General features: G+C 35.5%; 1 protein-coding gene across 1 annotated transcript in view; it reads right to left on the bottom strand.

Moving 5' to 3' along the window:
• Nucleotides 1–646: 646 nt before the first annotated feature.
• Nucleotides 647–14,757, bottom strand: part of LOC107293317 — an 18,276-nt gene continuing 4,165 nt past the window's right edge. Inside the window, exons 2-4 of the mRNA XM_015822466.1 lie at nt 5,436–5,550; nt 1,947–2,105; nt 647–706 (exon numbers count right to left, since the gene is read on the bottom strand). Of these exons, the coding sequence (XP_015677952.1) occupies nt 647–706; nt 1,947–2,105; nt 5,436–5,550 (334 nt within the window). The remainder of the gene's footprint in view (nt 707–1,946; nt 2,106–5,435; nt 5,551–14,757) is intronic.

Raw genomic sequence — 14,757 nt, forward strand, 5'->3', positions numbered from 1 at the left:
ATTTAATATATTATATGAAGCAGGTCCTTGCTAGCCAGTGATATCTCTTCTGATAATGAAATCTTAACATCCTTTAGCCATCCAGTACAGTGCTCATGCTACGATCATAATGGCTGGTCTCTATTTTACAGCATTCGGCTGATGTAATATCTGATCATGCTTTGACTGGGTTCAGAAGGACTTTGTTGGTGACTTTAAGAAAACCAAGATTAGACTACCTTATGCAAATGTTTTCCACCTTGCTAGTCATAAAAATGATTTTCCCTTTAAAGTAGGTTTTCTTTAGAAGTGGTTTACAATTGTCATCTTCTGGGATTTTTAAAAAACTGTCTAGAGCCCTTGTATTTCTTGGATGAATCTTATCTGGCCTTTTACCAGCCCCTAGTTCTCTTATAATCGCGGTCCAAACAAGTCTGCCATCTACAGAGACACTTTCTGTTCAGCAAAATAAGCACTTACAGCATGTGTCCTTTTAAAATCAAGTTGTTTTATAACTGTGCGATACAATGTTTTGTATTTCTCTTTATAGAAGTGGGGAAGGAGACAATGCCAAGAAAATTTGTAAATGCTCTGATCAGTCATTTATACAGAAGTGTTGACTGATCATTATAAAATGAAATGAAGTCTGTCAAGATGAAGATTTCTGTTACTCACTTATAATTATGATAAGAATGATTGCACAAATTACACCCAGGATAATCATCATCTAGAAAAGAAAAGAAAATAATTAACCTCAAACTTGCTATTAAAAGGTAACTTTACTTTTATTTGAATGGAAAGACTACAGGTGTGTCCTGCTTATATGACAATGTTTAGAAGGGGCGATTTAATCTTAAAAAAAAAAAAAGATTGATTGAATCAGCCCCTTGGGGTGAATTTTCAAGCTGAACTTCATATGAATTCAAGGTGTCAAATTGTATTAAAGTGTTTCTGAATTACTTTGGAGAGATTCAAAGATAATTCAAAAATTCATTGAAGGCAGAGGGCAGTGGGAAAAAAAACAGAACCCATTGTTGGCATAGCAGTAAAAGGAAAATGGTAGGAAAACAAGTCTGGATTAACAATGAAAAAAATGATGCCCCTCAAATTTCAATGAATGTGATAGGATGGTTGGATAATAGAAGCCAAATCTGCAGCAGCTATAGCTGTACGATACAAAGGAGTGCTAAGCTCTTAAAAGTTCCTTTGTATAGCTCTGAAAAAGAAAATGAGGTTGCACTTCAATTCAATGGGAAGTGGAACACCTTATTTTCTGTACCATGGTACCACTTTGCCCTGTTTACTGGAATCAGAGCACTGCAGCCCACAGCCCTAGATGCTGTTGCTCTCAGGTGGGTTTTATAGTAGAAAGAATGTGTATAGAGGAAAAACAATAATGTTAGAAAATTGTTTTTGTACAAAGAAACCTGGAAGCAAGTCCTTGTATGAAAGAAAAAGAAACATAATGTTTGTTCTGAGTATAATATTATGTTAGATAAGCCCAAGCTGTCTATAGTAGTCTATTTAGAGATTAAACATAGCCTGATGTATTTTTCATTACTGAAGAGAGAAAAACATAATGAAAAAAGAACCAGTAACTGAAAGTGATTACAATATCCACCTAATCAATAGGAGGCATATTACATGCAGATATGTGAATTAAATTTTGCTAAACAAGGAAAGGAGGTAAAAATACAGAGTTTCTTTGCTAACTTTTCCTACATCTGCCATCATTTATTTTGTAAGAAATAAACAATCTATTTTACGTGGAAGGTTTAATTACAATATTTTGAATAAACTGTTTTTTATCCATACAATATTATAATCTCAACTCATACATTTTTACCAAATTCCAAAATTCCTGATTAGGGGTATATACGTTTTCATTTTAACTGAATTAAGGCTGATGTTTGCCCTTATTTCTCTTGGACTAAGATTACATTGTATCGTATAGTAGACAAGTATACCTTACAGTTTTTCCACCAGTATTTCCTCTTCAGCTTAGCTGCACTGGTTTCAAATTGTGAGGCCCCTGCTTGCAAAGCATCTGCTCGGTTATCAAGTTCTGAAAGCTTCTGATCTCTTTCTATTACTTTGTCTACGTTGACCCGCATGATGTCCACCACCTGAAAATGGTACAGTGTTTAGGAAACCTACTTACAAAATAATGAAGTAGAATCACTTTTTCAACATCTGTTGAAGGAAGGCAGGATAATTCTAAAACAAAGCACAACCTGCTTATTGAAAAAAAGTATACAAGACAGTTTTATTTAAATTTCAAAGGTTGTCATAGGTTTATACTGAACAAAGTGGACAATCAGTTAAATATGAGCCAGCAGTGTGCTGCAGCTGCCAAAAAAGCCAACACAGTGCTAGGCTGCATTAACAGAGGAATAGAATCAAGATCACGTGAAGCGTTAATACCACTTTACAATGCCTTAGTAAGGCCACACTTGGAATACTGCATCCAGTTTTGGTCACCACGATGTAAAAAAGATGTTGACACTCTAGAAAGAGTACAGAGAAGAGCAACAAAGATGATCAGGGGACTGGAAGCTAAAACATATAAGGAACGGTTGCTGGAATTGGGTATGCCTAGTTTAACGAAGAGAAGGACGAGGGGGGACATGATAGCAGTGTTCCAATATCTCAGGGTTGCCACAAGGAAGAGGGAGTCAAGCTATTCTCCAAAGCACCTGAAGGCAGGACAAGAAGCAACAGATGGAAACTAACTAAAGAGAGAAGCAACCTAGGACTAAGGTTGACAGTTAGAACAATTAATTAGTGGAACAACCTGCCTCCAGAAGCTGTGAATGCTCCAACACTGGAAGTTTTTAAGAAGAGACTGGACAGCCATTTGTCTGAAATGGTATCAGGTTTCCTGCCTGAGCAGGGGGTTGGACTAGATGACCTCCAAGGTCCCTTCCAACATCATCATCATCATCATCATCATCATCATCATCATCATCATCATCATCATCATCATCATCATCATCATCATCATCATCATTATTATTATTATTATTATTATTATTATTATTATTATTATTATTATTATTATTATTATTATTATTATTATTATTATTATTATTATGTCTGCTGATGTCTTTTATAACATACCATACCTTCTAGATGCAGACATTAAATGTATGCAAAAAGAAGTGAGAATATGTTTGTTGGCATTGTCTAATTTGTGCAGGGTCCAAAAGGCTAAGAATTAATTGTATGTGATAAGAGAGATTTCGGGAACCAGGAGCTAAAGGAGCAGGAACTTCAGAAACAGGGTAGGAAGGCACCTTCCCGTTGTCCTTCTGTTAATTTACTATGAGCAGGGGAGGACTACTGAACAGAGAAAATGATCACATTATTTTAGAGCACTTTTTATATTAAATTAAGAACATTTTCTGAATGGAAAAAGAAAAGATTAAGGTCAAATAATTACTTTTTGTACTAAGATGGGGAAGTACATGGAAATTGAGTCTTATAAAGTAATGAGGGCATTTTCACATTTTGATCAATAAGTGAAATAATCTGAGTTTCTACTTAATTCTTGAGAAGATGGGAAGATCAAGTTTAAACCAAGAAAATATTTTCTAAATGAGAGTAAAATGTGCTCAGTTATTAAACTTTTAAAAAATGGCATCTTCCCAAAATGATTTTCCCTCTGCTGAAATAAATATCCAATTGGATTTTCAGATCTCCATAGCAAAACACTGTTCTCATTTCATGGAAGGAAGATGAGGTAATATTATTGTTTTGAAATGACATAATAACAAATGTTGCTGATAAGAATTCATGGAAACATTGCCTTGTGAAAAACAGCAGGCTACTTGATCTGAGCTGGTGTTACTATAAGGGTTACATTGAATATTTGTAGGGATCTAAAAATATTTGCCCCTAAACAGATTAAGTGGATCCGATTTTTTCATTTTTAAAATCTATCCATAGCCACTTCCTATGTCTGTTTGGCATTGCTTTTCCAGTGCCCTTTACTATATAACACAGCTTTGCAAAAACCAATTGGAAGGTTACTTTGTAAATGATGTTGCATGGGTGTCCTAAATTCTGGACAATTGAAGATTCTTATAGGCAACACAATTTTCAAGTCACACAACAAAAAAGTTCTTACAGACAATTAATGCAACGTCTCTATACAATGTGTTTGAATACATGCAGCACTAGATTCTGTGGTATGAGCATTTAGTGCCATCTAAAGAATTGGTTTAGTAGGATTGTATTGAAGTACTACAGTATGACACTATTTATTTCTGGATTCATGCATTGTGATAAACCATGATAGTTAACTATGATTAATGAACTATTGCAGTTTTATTGAGCTGACAATACAGTAAATCATAAACCATGATTTCTTAGCTGCAATGGCTTGAGTTATTTACATGTTACATCAGAACTGAGGGAAAAATTGCTTTACATGATGCACTAAACTAGCCAGTGATTCATCTAAGTAATACACAATTATTCTGTACTAATCTCCAAATACCTTCTTAAGATACACTGTATTCTCCAAAATCACTTAAGTATTTTTCAGAAAAGACCATTGCAGAAAAATATTCTTTGTATTTCTGATTGATCATGGAGCATGTGATAAAGAGTGGCAGGATATTTCTGTGTTCTCACTTCTTGATAGTGAGTCAGCTGTTTAGAGCATTTTCCTGTACCATAGAGAATTTTCGTCTAAGGAAAGCAATAGATGTATCTGTACCTTGAGTCTTAAATTCTCTCTTCTTTTAATTGCACAGATAGTACTTATCATGCTGAACTCCTAGATCCATGGTGGCGAACCTATGGCACGTGTGCCACAGGTGGCACGCAGAGCCTTCTCTGTGGGCACACCTGCCATCCCCCCAGTCCTAGGCTTTCAGCTGTGTTTTATAAAACCTTTTCGCTTTAGGCCTCTGTCGCCATGTTCAGAAAAAAAAAGGTTCAATCAATGAATCAATTTCAACTTCTCACGGGAAAAAAAAAGATCTTGCAAAGTTGGAATTGATTGATTGAACTTTTTAGTCCCACCCAGTCTGCCGTGAACACCGAAGCCATGCCCACCCAATGGGCCACACCCACCCAATGGGCCACGCCCACCCAGCACCCGACAACACATAAGTGGGTTTTGGGTTGCAGTTTGGGCACTCGGTCTCTAAAAGGTTCGCCATCACTGTCCTAGATCATTAATGAATTAGTGCTACTTGACTGGTGTTCTTATATCTAGATTACCTTTACATACATGTTGAGTATTTTGCTGCAGTTACCTTTAAGTTCTACAATGCCAGAATGTATATGTTTAACAATTATTACATGACCATAAAACCACAAACTTAGCCATGTTTCTATGTTTCTATAAACTGTGACCTGATTCACTTCCATGTTTTATCCCCCTATGTTCCAAATTTAAAAATCATAATAATAAAATCTACAAAGATGTCTTGGGTGAAGCTCACCTCATTCACTTGAGCCTGGGTCTGCTGCAGTCTCCGATTGCTGGTCATGTTGCTCTGAGGGGGAACTCCTGGACTAGAAGCAGAACTGACACCTTGGAAAGGAACTGGAGATGACCTAAAGTAGAAATCAGTCAATATTATACCTTTAACAGAGATGTCTTTATTTTTTGTTCTAGCTCCTTTAAGGGTTTCCAGTTTTGAAACCCATCTTGTTTAGAAATGTCACACTTTTCTCTTAGGTTCATGTCCATTTTCCTCTCTTGCCCTGCTTTCAAATCCATTGTGAGAATTTCCCACTGCAAAGCTATAGAAAAAAAGTGTATAGAGAGGAAGCAACCAGGAGGCTAGAATTGGGCAGCAAACCCACAGTACTTTTTATCTCCAAGGGTTTCATGTTCAATTATGTCCCTGGAAGCCACCAGAGTTTCTCAGATGACCATAGTCACATCCCTGTCACTACTTTGGGGTCAATATTGTGCCACATCTTCCATTCAGATAGATGTACCCTATCTCCCATTATATCTCCCCACAGCCATCTCTCAGTCTCTTTTCTATAATATATACAAAGAAGATGGCCAAAATAGCCAATAGGACACAAATGAGTTTCACCAACCTGCTCTTTTTCCATTGCCATCCATGGTCCTTAGTACAATCTCTCTCTCTCTCTCTCTCTCTCGTTCGCTCTCTCTCTCTCATTCTCTCTCTCTCACACACATTCTCTCATTCTCTCTCTCTCTCCCTGCAAAGATCATGACTATGAAAAACAGTCATAAGTCACCTTTTTCAGTACTGTTGTACCTTTGAACGGTCATTAAACGAACTGTTGTAAGTAGAGGACTACCTGTCTTACATTTGATGATATATTTATGGTTTTCATTTAGTAGTATAGTTAGAATTAAAGGTAGGCTTAGAAAAATGATGAATCCTAAAATCTAATGCCAACCTGAGAAATTCTACTTGGAATCAAGCTTTCAGGCTTGTTAAATTTATTTATTTATTTAAATGCTAAGCAACACTAAGTAAACAATGAACTGTGGGGTGTGGCAGACAGAGAAGGATTAAGCAGGAAAGAAAATGAACATAGAAAAGCATAGAAAGCTGCTTCAGATGAATGAAATGATTACTCATCTAGTTTATATTGTCAACATTAATAGGCAGCAAATTTCCAAGGTTTCAGGCAGGAAGTCTTTTCAATTCTGCCTAGTGATCTTGAGAATTGAATCTGGAATCCTAAGCATGCAATATATATTTCTTATGATCATTTATTCAAAAGTTATTAATTAACATTGGCAATGACTAAATTATATGGATGCATCAAGGAAATAACAGAATATGTTTATTGAATAAGTTGTGCATCAGAACTAAATATGATATAGTCTAACCAGATTTTATTTGTAATCAAACCAACACCAATACAATTTAAAGATAATTGGTGGAGTGTGGGAGTGGGACATATAGCAAAACATGGGGTTCACATGTATTCCAGTAAAATATATGGATCACATAGTCCATGGTTTAATATGTTGTGTGAATCCAGAGTATTAAGATTTAATCACTAACCATGATTAAGCAAATGATAACTTAGTGCACTGTGCGAACAAAGACAAAGAATGTTATACTGATTCTGAACACTTTGGAATTTATGACAAAATCACTTCCTCTATTAAAAACCTCATAATGATCAAGTTTGAATTGTTCAGTGAAAAAGTATAAAATTGCCTGCAAAATTTGTATAGTGAAGTCTGTAACACTATCCTTAAAAATACAGTCCTGTAAAGCAAAGATGTGGATATAAGCAGTGAATATATTTACACCAAGGACTTGTCAGCCACACATTTTGCATGGCATGGAAAAAGTGTAAACTTATGATAAGCCACTAGCTCTTCTTTAAAAAAACCATTCACATAATTAACCCTTGGATGGCCAATATCTTAAGAAAAAAAGGAAAATACAACTCAAACCAAATCATTTTAATAACTGTACTTCATAAAATTCATTACATACATAATTTAAATAGACAATGCTGAGGAAGGATGCTTGCAAATCTACATTCCATTACATTAGATTCCATTTGAGCATCTTTTTTTCCAAGTCAAAGGATACATTTATATTCCAGCCACCTGATTTTGTTTAAATTAATGTACTGCTTTCTTCAATTTTTCATGTATTGTTTTCCTCCAATTTTCAGTTTATCAGATAAATGTATCATTTTTCTCATGTTTGCATTTATGGTTCTTAAATCTACACCACTGGGAATGATAAGGCAAGAGAGTGGCTGGTATTGGCATTTTTTTAAAAAATAAAAGAATGTATAACTGTGTGAAATGAATGACATATTCTTATGGCCCTTCATATGTTTGCTTTCATCCAGAGATGTCTGCAGAATATGGACAAAAACATCAAGATTGGTAGCCATGAAGGTCCAATCAAAGCTCTGCACATTTACATGCATCACACATGCAATGCACATAAAAAACAGGCAAAGACATTTGACTTTTTTGATTATACCATGCAGACATCCCTGTTCCCAGCATTTCTTATTACTGACTATGCAGACTGATGTTGGTTGCTTGGAAGTACAACTCAGAAACATCTGGAGACAAGAAACTTACTAATTATCCTCGTTCAATGTCTATGTAAAAAAATAAAGTAAACCTCCAGTAGTCTAGGTGTATCATCTCTTTCAAATTAGTTGATAAACATAAACAATCCATGTGATGAATAATTCATTACTTATTACACATGGATTAAATCAGGGGTCTTCAAATGTGGCCCTTTTATGACTTGTGGACTTCAACTCCCAGAATTCCTCAACCAGGAACGAGGAATTCATGGGAGTTGAAGTCCACAAGTCATAAAAGGGCCAAGTTTGAAGACCCCTGGATTAAATCATTAAAAGGATTCTTTTCTGTGAAGAAACTATAGGGAATGGCTTTGATGCTGCTATGATCAGGCCAATGCAACCCACGTCACTAAATCAGATGTCGTTGTTATCCAAGAGTAATAGTGTAAAACAACATGAGTTCTTCACATAACAGAAAAGTAGAATACCAGTAATGAAAGTTTGCATTCAATTCGTGATTCATTGCCTTGAAAGCACTCATAGCACACATTTTGTGCATGATTATAACCCATGATGCCACCGAGTGAGACAGGAGTGATGTGGCACAGTGCACTGTGCTCTAGCTTACCTATCTTAGTCACTTACACAGAGACATTTCCTGTACAGTTCTTTGATGCTAACATTTCCAGATGATTTTGACTTACAAAAGTTGTAAAGGTTCTGTTTACTTCTTTCTTTGACTTTAAAAAATATGGTTTATAATAAACCAGGTTTTTGATACTGAAGAACTTGCTATTTAGCACATCCAGCCCATGGAAGACTAAGCATGATAAATGGGTATGGAATATAAGTTGTTTTGGGGGTTGATTATTGGGGTAGAGGATTAGATAGATACATAGACAGACAGACATCAGCTGAGCTAAGTAAGGGAATAGAATATCACAGAAAGGTTTATGTAGCTAGAATAATAAATAGAATAAATAATTCTAATAAATAGAAATGCTGTTATGTCCCATTTTTATTCACATTAAAGATCTAGTATATTAATAAAATAGTGCTCAGTATAAGAAATACAAGTAGTCTTTGTTTAGTGAGTTGCTTTGCAGTGATGACGATGATGGTAAAGTAACTTTTGACCAATATCCACATTTATGACCTTCTGTAAAGGAAAGGAAAGTAAGATAAAAAAACACAGTCACAATTTCACTTAGCAACTGCTTCATTTAATGACTAAGGTGCTGGTTCCAAATGTCACGAAATAAGGACTGCCTATACACAGAGTAAGCAACTGAAGACTAATGGTTCAGAAAGAACAGAATTCAGAATGAACAGAACAGGCTCATTTTTTTCTACCTCGGACACTATGTGAATATTTAGCTTTCTAGAGCACAGGTCCCCAATCTTTTGGGCACCAGGGACTGGTTCAGTGGAGAGAGGTTTTTCCGCAGAACGGAGGGTGTGTGGTTTTGTGTGCTGCCTACATCTCGTGGATGGGGTTTCACTTGTTTGTGCGGACCGGTTGCTGGTATGCCTCGCTCCAGTACTGGTCCACGGACTGGGGGTTGGGGACCCCTGTTCTAGAGAAGGATCCAATAGTGGGAAAGGTAGAAGGAGAAACAAGAAGAGGATGACCAGCAACAAGGCAATGAGTGCGTTATTGGTAGATCTGAAAGACCAGGTTAGGAAGATTGTCAAGGAGAAAATCTATCTATGTGGTCACTAACAATGACTTGATGGCACATAATCAGTCATAGAATTGGGAGTGCTGGATTACAGGCTGAGAACCACTGATTTAAAATAGAACATATTAAAGGAGTACTATTTTAGTAGTATTGGTAGTAGTAACAACAATGAATGCAAGAAATTGTCATTTTTACTTAGGAAGGGTTCCATTAGCAATATAGACTTTCATAATCCTGGCATTGGGTATAGACAGTTGAAGCTACAGAGGATCAATAGCATATTTTTTGTGTTGATTTAATATGGTCATACTAGAATACAGACAAAACAAGTTAAATCTAGCTGAAATGTTAGTAGAGTTTATGTAATTCTACAGCAGGAAATGGGTGCCTTAATCATTACAGAACATTCACACAAACAAAAGTATTTGACGTCATCCTGTATTACATACACAGAGCTAGGCAACAACATCAATAGCAAGAACTGCAGAACAAGTTCATAATTGCTGGAAAGGTACAGGGGATTACATTAAACCCAGCAGAATCTGGAAAAGACAGATGTACAGTTAAAACACTTTGCTCAGAGATTCAAAGATGAAACAAATATAAATAGACTTCCAAGCCTCTAGTTGTTCAAAAAGCTACTGTAAGGGAAGAAATATGCTGTTATTTGCATTTGGCTTCTTGGATCAATGGAACGAGTCTTTCAGTCACATGGAATTAATTGCTTGTCTTGAGAACCATAATACTGAACGTACATAACACATATTGTGAAGATACTAAAGACGTATAAAACATGCTGAGCAACTCAATGCATACTGTATTTACAAAGAAGGAAATTACACAGCACCACTTTGCATCTTTGCATTAAAGTGAAACAATAATTGAACATACCTTTTTTTTTACTGATATAGATTTATAGGGCTAGAACAATTGGCTCTTGAGATTTAAATATAAATATTTACTATCTGCTGCTACTTTTAGCTTCTGAATGCTGGAAACTAGCTTGGGCAAACATATACACAAAAGCAATTAACATTGTGAAATATAGGCTCACATGTGAACTTTCCTTGCATTGGCTATCAATTCCCTGCCAAGTAATTGATTTGCCAGTTATTTTCCAAACACAATAAAAGATTTGGGTTAATCTAAAGACCTGTCTACCTGAGAAACCACCTAATTTATATGAAACTGTCCAGGCTATAAGATTATCAGGAAAAGTTCTCATAATGATGCCTGCAGTTTCATAGGCCAATTTGTAAGACAAGTGTGTAAGACATTTTCCTTATTATTCTCAGTTGTCCGTATTATCTGCATCTTTATGAGAAGCCTCAAGAACATCTTCAGCCATGACTTTTAAATTGTATTGATTGCTTTTGTTGTGATTAACTAATATTTTTTAAACTGTAAATTATTATATATTGGTGTTTTCTCCCTTTTGTTGGCAGTTTTGACTATTCTTGACATAATAAAATGGGATATAAATAGAAATATCACATACAATTTATGTGAAATATCACATAAATATCTCTATTTTATCCCTTTAAACATTTCAATTACTAAAATAACCATTTTGTTCAATAATATATCTCCTTTCAAAATATCTATCTATCTATCTATCTATCTATCTATCTATCTATCTATCTATCTATCTATCTATCTATCTATCTATAACTAATTAAAATCTAAACCAACTCAAGAGCTTGAAGCAGCCTAAGTATTAGGAAACTTTTTGATTTTCATTTGGTCACTTTCATTTTATTTAGGAAAATATTAGAAACATAATATTACAACTTATAACAGGGTTCAGAATTCCAAAACATAAATTCACCGAATATTAATTTATGGCTTATTCTTCCCTTGATTTTTTTTCACAGACTCCCATGAATCTATACAAAAGGAATAGGCAAAGTAAATACAAAAGTTTGAATTCATCTGTAATTTTGCTACTCCCTGAAGAGAAATCAGAAGCCTGGAGTTATCTCATTAAATCCTCAGATCAAAAGAATGTTGTGATTAGCTCAATTTCAACATATCCTACTGTAAAATGCTACAGTAGGTGAAGCTTTCATCGAAGAATAAAATAAATATATTAGCTATTTGGACAAATAATAAAATAAACTGGTAAATCTACACTATTAATCAGAACAAGAGTCTATCTTACTTCTAATGAAGGCTGGAGCAAGAGCAATACCAATTATGGTCCTTTATTAAAAAGACTAAGGAAGGATTAAAATGCTACGGATTGAAAGAATGTATTTTACCACTGAATTCTGGATTTCTTTATTGGAGGCAGGGAGTGGGTTCATTACTTCCAGTCCATTGGGCCAGATATCTGCATAAAATGTCTTTTGATTGATTGATTTATTTGCTTCCTTTAAATTCACAAGAGGCAGTTGACAAATGGTTTTGCACATCATATGATGCCAAGGTGATCCAGTGCTGAAAATGAAGCTACCATATAACCATTTTGCAAGACATCAAATCTGATGTTCAAGATTTTGAGTACCAATAGGGACAATCTAATATGGGCTCGCTCATTTATTGATGGACTTTCTGATAGAGATCCATTTATTATTTTCTTCTCTTTCATGTGGAGGTTATCTGTTCCACAGCAACCCTTTCTAGTCATTAATTGTAAATCCATTTATGGAAGGGGGGAATGGGTTAATCTGACTATATAGGGACCCAAATAGTAACTTTTCATTACCTTCATGGACTTTCTGGGCATTATGTATATATTTATAAATAAAATCTCTTGTAAGGAGGAGATGTATAACATTACAAGCAAAAAGTCTTAAAGGGTGGAAGAGTCTTGGGAGAAATCCCAAATCACTGGGGATTTCCAGTGCTCTGCTAGAATGAGGAACACGCCCATATATAAGAAGAGTGTTTTGAGATTTTCAGCACCATAAGTGCCGGATAGCGCCCGAGCGCCACTTTGACAACACCCGCTCTTTTGAGCCCTCCGTCCGTTCTGAAGCTTCCTTCCCCCATTTAATCCAGATTTACTTACATTGTTTGTTGCTTGACGATTTAGTCCTGGTTCTCTCTATCAGTCGTTAGCAAAGATGGCTTTCTCACCGTGCTTCTGAAGCAAACAACCTCTTAATATTGTAGACACTGTTGCTGTGGAGGAGACATCAGCTACTGAGCATGTCTGCACTTCATCTCTCCCTCTCCCACCCGCAAAGAAGTGCTAAGGCAAAGCTTTCCAGCAGTTGCAGTCCCGGGGAAAGCTTATCAAGGAAGGTTTTATTCTATTCTTCAAACAGCAAGAGAAAAAGAAAGATTACTCTGCTGGCTTTGAGAAGAAATCTAGTTACCTAGGTGCACGTTTCTGTGCTCTGACTCATTTTATGACTTTTTTTTTTTAGTGCAAAAGTCTTTATCAAGCTTATGTAATTTCTCCCACACCTTATTTATTTTCATAGGACTTTTTTTTTCTTATTGGGATTACATTAGAGATGCCACATGGAGCTGTCATCACAAGGTGTAAGATCCTAGTTTAAACAAAAGTACAAGGTGCATACTACAAATGGTTCTGGACTGTAAAATTTCACTTAAGCCCATTGGTATACACCCTCTCTTCCTTAAAGTCCCTTTAGCCAGAAATGTAAATCTAATCCAATGCTGGATCAGATCAAATCTCAGGGAGAGATCTAATATAAATTATAAATGTGTGTGTGTGTGTTTGTGTGTTTAAAGGAGTCCTTGTGGATTTTATTCCACTAGTCATTGCTAACTACAGGGAGTGGTGCTCATCTCCATTTCAAGGCCATTGAAATGTCTGAAGACATTTCCGCGGTCATGTGTCCAGCATGACATCATGGAGTACTGTTACATTCCCACTGAAATGATACCTATTTATCTACTTACATTTGCATGCTTTTGAACTGCTAGATTGGCAGGAGCTGGGGCAATTATAGGAGCTCACCCCATCACATGGCTGTCAGGTCTTGAACCTGCTGCTGGCTTTCCAGCCGGCAAGCCCAGCATCTTAACCATTGAGCCATTGTACCACCTATATGTGTGTATATAAAACTTTTAATTTAAGATTTTGTTATATAGAAAAGGTAAATGTGTAAATATATATAGAAAAGTTAGAAAAAATAAACAAGCAACATTTACTAAAAAAGGAAAAAAAGACAATTAAGGAATCAATTTCTTATCTTCTTTGCAGCAACTACAAATACCCCTCTCCCTTTTTAAAATTACATTGCCAGATCCTTTCTCTTTCATGTTTAACCCTTTATTTACATCATAAAATCTGAAAATTACTACTGTACTTCACTTTTTTCCCCATTTTTAGCAAAAAGTCCATAAAGTTTCTAGTCTTTTATAAAATCACTTATTTTCTTCCTGACGTTAGATAAACTTCCTCTGACACATTACTGTGTATTTCCTTTCTTTTCTTTAAGATATATGATTTTCACTAGTAATCTGCAAGCATAGAGTACTAGGTTTAAGGTCCCTTTATTGAGAGTTTTGGTTTGAAATAAATTTGAAAGTATTTTTTTCATGCCCCTGCAACATTGTTAGCTATGTAAGTGCATATAGTAAGGTATAAAACAATAAGCTTGTATGTACTCTTATTCAAAATTTGAAAAAGGCATCACATTTTAAAGGGAAAGCCATATGTAAAAAAAATTGAAATATTGGGATTTAACTTGATTAACTTCAGATCAAGGGGATGGGGCAGCATCGCAGATACATAGAATTCATTTCTCGTGAAATGGCATGTAGTCCTAAGCAGCTGTGCTAATTTCAGCAGATGTTAGTCTAAAATATCTTGCAGGCAAACACTCTGGTGGTACTGATTTGTGAATAAGTCTCCCTGCCTGTGAGGAAATGTCAGTGCAATTATAAACAATCTGTTCAGAAGTAACTTTTAAAAAGCAATTTGCAATATGGATGCCAGCAAATATTAAAAAGATTTTGCCTGATTTCGGAATCTAACAAACCATTTTAATACCAATCTGCAAATATCAGATCATTTAAAGCAATAGAGATTTATACCATCATGACATTTTCATGACTGGAGAGTACAGGTAGTCCTTGACTTACGATCACAATTGAG

The sequence above is a fragment of the Protobothrops mucrosquamatus genome, unplaced genomic scaffold (assembly GCF_001527695.2).
Source record: "Protobothrops mucrosquamatus isolate PMUCROS unplaced genomic scaffold, P.Mucros_1.0 scaffold1581, whole genome shotgun sequence".
NCBI classification, from domain to species: Eukaryota; Metazoa; Chordata; class Lepidosauria; order Squamata; family Viperidae; genus Protobothrops; species Protobothrops mucrosquamatus.